The 4,713-nt window shown below is 41.9% G+C and overlaps 1 protein-coding gene across 1 annotated transcript in view; it reads right to left on the bottom strand.

The window, feature by feature from the left end:
• Positions 1-614: 614 nt before the first annotated feature.
• LOC111670288 (midkine-B) overlaps positions 615-4,713 on the bottom strand; it is a 6,082-nt gene continuing 1,983 nt past the window's right edge. The window contains exons 2-5 of the mRNA XM_023426934.2: positions 3,516-3,595; positions 3,202-3,369; positions 2,069-2,229; positions 615-1,182 (exon numbers count right to left, since the gene is read on the bottom strand). Of these exons, the coding sequence (XP_023282702.1) occupies positions 1,141-1,182; positions 2,069-2,229; positions 3,202-3,369; positions 3,516-3,594 (450 nt within the window). The 5' untranslated portion in view covers position 3,595 and the 3' untranslated portion in view covers positions 615-1,140. The remainder of the gene's footprint in view (positions 1,183-2,068; positions 2,230-3,201; positions 3,370-3,515; positions 3,596-4,713) is intronic.

Raw genomic sequence — 4,713 nt, 5'->3', positions numbered from 1 at the left:
CATTTGTCCTCCTCCTCACCTGTCCTCCTGCCACGTCCAGCCTCCTCTTCATCAGCCAATCAGGATTCAGGACCCACAGCCTGGGTCCCGGTCAGGTCCAAATATTGAAATGTTATAGCATGTTCATCTGACTCAGCAGAGCCGGATTCCAAATACAACTACTACAACAAATACAACAGCTACAACAAATACAACAAATACAACAAATATAACTCACTGAATTTACGGTGCTGAACACTGAATGATATTTTCCTGTAGAGTGACATGTCCATGAGTCTCTATTGCTATTCCCCATAACTTCTTCTTTTACAGTGAAGAAGATACAGCATTAACACAGCCGGGCCTTCTTTATTCTGACTTACATGCTTCTCATCTGTTTATAAAGACTCAGTCATTCATCCCAACTTGACTGATACTCACTCATCAAATAACAGTGTTGTGTAACCTTTAAAAACCGATTGCATATTAAAGTCAGTGTATAGAGGACCAGATTATATTCTACCTCACTGAGAGTCCAGGATCTGATGTCTGGTACTGGGGCCCAGTGCTCAGTTATACATTAGAGATGTCTGCAAACCAAGAGTTAAAAAGTCTGAAATAACACAAAGACACAGTGTGTTCTTCACTTTTAATAAACAACAGAAAACTGTAAATAACACTGTATCAGGAGAGAGAGAGTGATCACTGTGAAGAGGAGGAAACAGAGAAATGTATTTACAATCTTCAAAGTGACAGAAACAGGAGCTGTGTGGTTCTACAGGAAGTTTTTGAATGTGATTGGGTTTGATGCCAATTGATTGGCAGGTAACTCTGGTAGTTAATAACTTAAGTGGCTAATTCTTGGCTGCTTGTTGAGCCAAGAGGCTCAAACAATGCAACATACAGTGCGTAAACAACATATTTAAAGTGAAAGGGATTTATAACATGTGATCTGAAGGAAAAATTATAATATGAATCTGGTGCTGATGCCACAGGTAAAAACTCACTTCATTCTGTAGACTTGTGTTTTCTGTTTAAAATAAAAAATTGTGTTTTTGTCACGGCTGTGGAGAAGACTCAGAAACATGGGTGTGGAGATCAGACTATAGATCTTAAGTGTTGGACCCACTGTCCAGCAGTCAGAGGACAGGTCTGTCCTCTCTACACCCTGTTTCTGGTGCCTCTGGTCTTCTCTCTTCTCTCCTGGAATAAAGACACAAACACAGACACAAATTACTCACACCGACTCGTAGCTGTCTGTATGCGAACAACAGAGAGTCAGAAATAAAGTGGCAGCTCAGCTGGTCCTCAGGCACAGAGAGTCTAAAGGCTCTGAACTCTGTTTACAGCCAGGAGTGTGTGTTACACATCAACAGTACAGAGATGTGTACTACCACACTCTGCTCAAAACATCAGTGTTAGCTCAGACTGGCCACAAAGTCAGGCACAAAACATCAGTGTTAGCTCAGACAGGCCACAAAGTCAGGCACAAAACATCAGTGTTAGCTCAGACAGGCCACAAAGTCAGGCACAAAACATCAGAGGCAAGTCTGAATTAGTTCGGCCACAAGGTCAGGCTCAGTCTACAATCCCAGTCCATCAGCTGAGAGAAGCCCACATCAGCTGATGGTTTGGTTTTAGGGATATTGGTTCATCCTCCACTTTGGTCCAGACTGAATCATCTCAACAACTAATGAATTCATTAATTGTAATTTTGTACAATGGTCCCCAGAGGATGAGTCCTGACCACTTTAGTGATCCTGAGACGTCTCATCTCTACCGTGAGGTCAGTGTTTGTGGTTCTGGTGAAATAAATACAACCACAAACATCGACCTCACGGTAGAGATGAGATTACGCTAGACATTCATCATATCCACAATCCACAAATAGGAGCATGTCCAAGCAAATGTTGAAAACATGAAAAGCTGAAATAAGGCTGCCAAAGACAGATACATCATGATACATCACAGTTACATCACAGTGACATCACCGACACATCACAGTTACATCTGTGACATCACAGTGACATCACAGTTACATCACAGTTAGTTCTTCTCTTTGAGACATAGAAACATCCAGCAGTCTAACCTTTGGTTTTGGTTTTGGTTTTCCATGACAGGGTTTGGAGACAGAGATGGTCTGTTGACACTGTGCATCGTACAGAGCCCTCTTCAATGTCCCTGTTCTGGTCCGTGATCCAGAGCTCGGATCACACTCTCCCCAACTACCAAAGCGATATTTACAGTCAGCTAGAAGAGAAAGACAGAAACACAGCTTTCATACATTCAATGTTTGACACACGGTTCAGTGTCGACAGTTGGTCTCATTCTTATCTGTCAAACAGAACTTCATAAAAATAACCTGTCTGACCTTTTCCCGGTTACATCTGGAGAACCTCTGGGGATCTGAGGATCTGAGGTCCTCTGATATTTTACCAGAATATGATTCTGTGTGATGTTGTGAGTTTAATTTAATTATCATGACAAAAGGATGCAGTTACACATAACCCCTTGATTTTTAAAGCCTTTCAAACTTTTTAATGATAAAACTAAAAATGGAGAGTTTCACCAGTGAACCTGAGTCTTGATGATTCAAGGGTATTTGACCCTTCATCATCATCATCATCATCATCATCTGAACCTCACAGTCAGTCTACCATCATCAAAGATCACCTTTCTATCAACAGTACACCATGACCCATCCGAGACCTCATGTTAACATACAGTATATATACCTGCATGCTGGATGTTCTGGTGATTACACAAGGTCATTTTCATGTCTCTACCTTTGAGAACTCATAAAGTACACCACCTAAAGTTCACCTGAACACTGTCCCAAAACGTGAAACCTACAGGTTTTCACTGTGACAACTCATATGTTCTACTGTCTCTTAGTTCTTTAGTTATTTCTCTTCTTCGTCTTTTTTTAAAGTGTGGGGACACTTTGACGTGATAATACATTCTGACGAGTCCAAACCACTTCACTACAGATTAATCCTCCATTGATCCACACTGGTAAAAAAAAAGTGCAAGTTTCAGGCAACAACACAGACTGTGACAAACATCAGGGCAGATAGGACTATGTGATGACAGCTCCACAGATATATTTATGCAGGGCTGCTGCACTCAGTTGCATCATACGTTACAGGTGCTTGTGATGTTGTTTTTCAGTGGAGTCATTCAGTCAGTGTCTGTGTGTGTGTGTGTGTGTGTGTGTGTTACCTCCAAAGTCTTTTTTCCAGTTGCACGGTACTTTACATTTCATCTTCTTGGTCAGCTGGTCACATGACCCCTCTCTAAACCCTGCTCCACAGTCCCCATCGCTAGGCACACAGTTGCCATAGCGCCAGTCGGTGCATTCTGACCTGGACTGGGAGGGTTTGTGTTTCTCTGAGGACAGAATGAAGAATATTAACTAATTTTACACATAGTTTCAATAACCATTTTTTAAACAATCACTATATCCATTTACATAGAATATGCGAATTTAGAATTTGTTTTTAGAAGAAGATGAGAGATAAAAGAGGGATTCCTACCTTTTTTGTTTTTCCCTCCAGTCACAGTTTGGATGGTGATGAGAGACACCAACAGCAGCAGCAGCAGCACTGACCTCATCCTGTAAAAACACACCAGAGGGAAAATCTACATTACAAAAGGTTCACAGCTGAACCATTAAGTGTTGACCCCTCGACCCAGGGTTACACCATGTGACATCGTTATCTACCATTAGTCAGTTCAGCTCAGTAATGCAGCAGCTTCCTCTGGTGTCCATGGCAGGACTTCATGTTCTATGACATGTGTGTGGTGGACTCTGCTGAACTGGTGGAGCATGGTGGAGCTTCTCCAGGATCAGCTGAAGCAGCGGCAAGAGGAGTGAAAATTATTTATGGTGATAAACCATCAGCAGCAGCAGCAGCACCTTGATCAGCCGGGGCATTTTTCATATTTCATTATTTCATCAGGCTGAAGAGAAATGATGCACTTGTCTTTTGTTTTCAGTGGCAGAAACAAAAGAGTGGAGGTCAAAGGTCAACATTGACGATTCAGTGTTGAGGGATGACCAGAGGTTTTGTTAAAGGTCAGAGGTCGGCAACAGTCAACTCAGAGGCCTTTACGCAATCAACAACTGAAGGACAATGAGTGAGCCACTGAAACCCTGATCCAGAACTGTTTCAGAACCATGATTTTATATTTGAATGTGGATGTTGCTGTGTTTAGTTTTATGAAACCAGACCAGAGACCAGGTTCACATCCAGAGACCACTTCATAATTCAGATCCGATCAGTATCAACGTATTTACAACATAAATTAAAAACATTTCCTCATTATGTTAACAGAAAACATGAGCAGTGATGTTTCTACAAAACTATTTGCTGCTGCCGTTTAACTGTGTCGAAAATATCTTTCATTTGAATGCTGTGGATAATATTGTAATGTGTGTGATTTTAGATATTTGTGTGTATGACGCTGCTGCAGTGACTGAGAGACTGGATCTACCACAGAGAATGTCATCAGACAGAAAAACTCTGAATTCCCTGGAGAGACTTTCTTCTTCTTCTCTGCTCTAAATATCTCTGTCAGAGCCTCCAGGTCCATCCGTCATAAGACACGACACAAACAACAGCAACAAAAAAAACACCAGTCCTCAAACCACTCTGACTTCAACATGAGAGCAGACAAAGAAGAGATTCCTCCGGGTCAGGACGGGACGCCCCCCCCACCCCCCCCACCCAC

Source organism: Seriola lalandi, unplaced genomic scaffold, assembly GCF_002814215.2.
Source record: "Seriola lalandi dorsalis isolate HSWRI2012SDOR001 ecotype SW California unplaced genomic scaffold, Sedor1 jcf7180002054850, whole genome shotgun sequence".
NCBI classification, from domain to species: Eukaryota; Metazoa; Chordata; class Actinopteri; order Carangiformes; family Carangidae; genus Seriola; species Seriola lalandi.
This window is presented reverse-complemented; position numbering and strand designations above follow the sequence as displayed.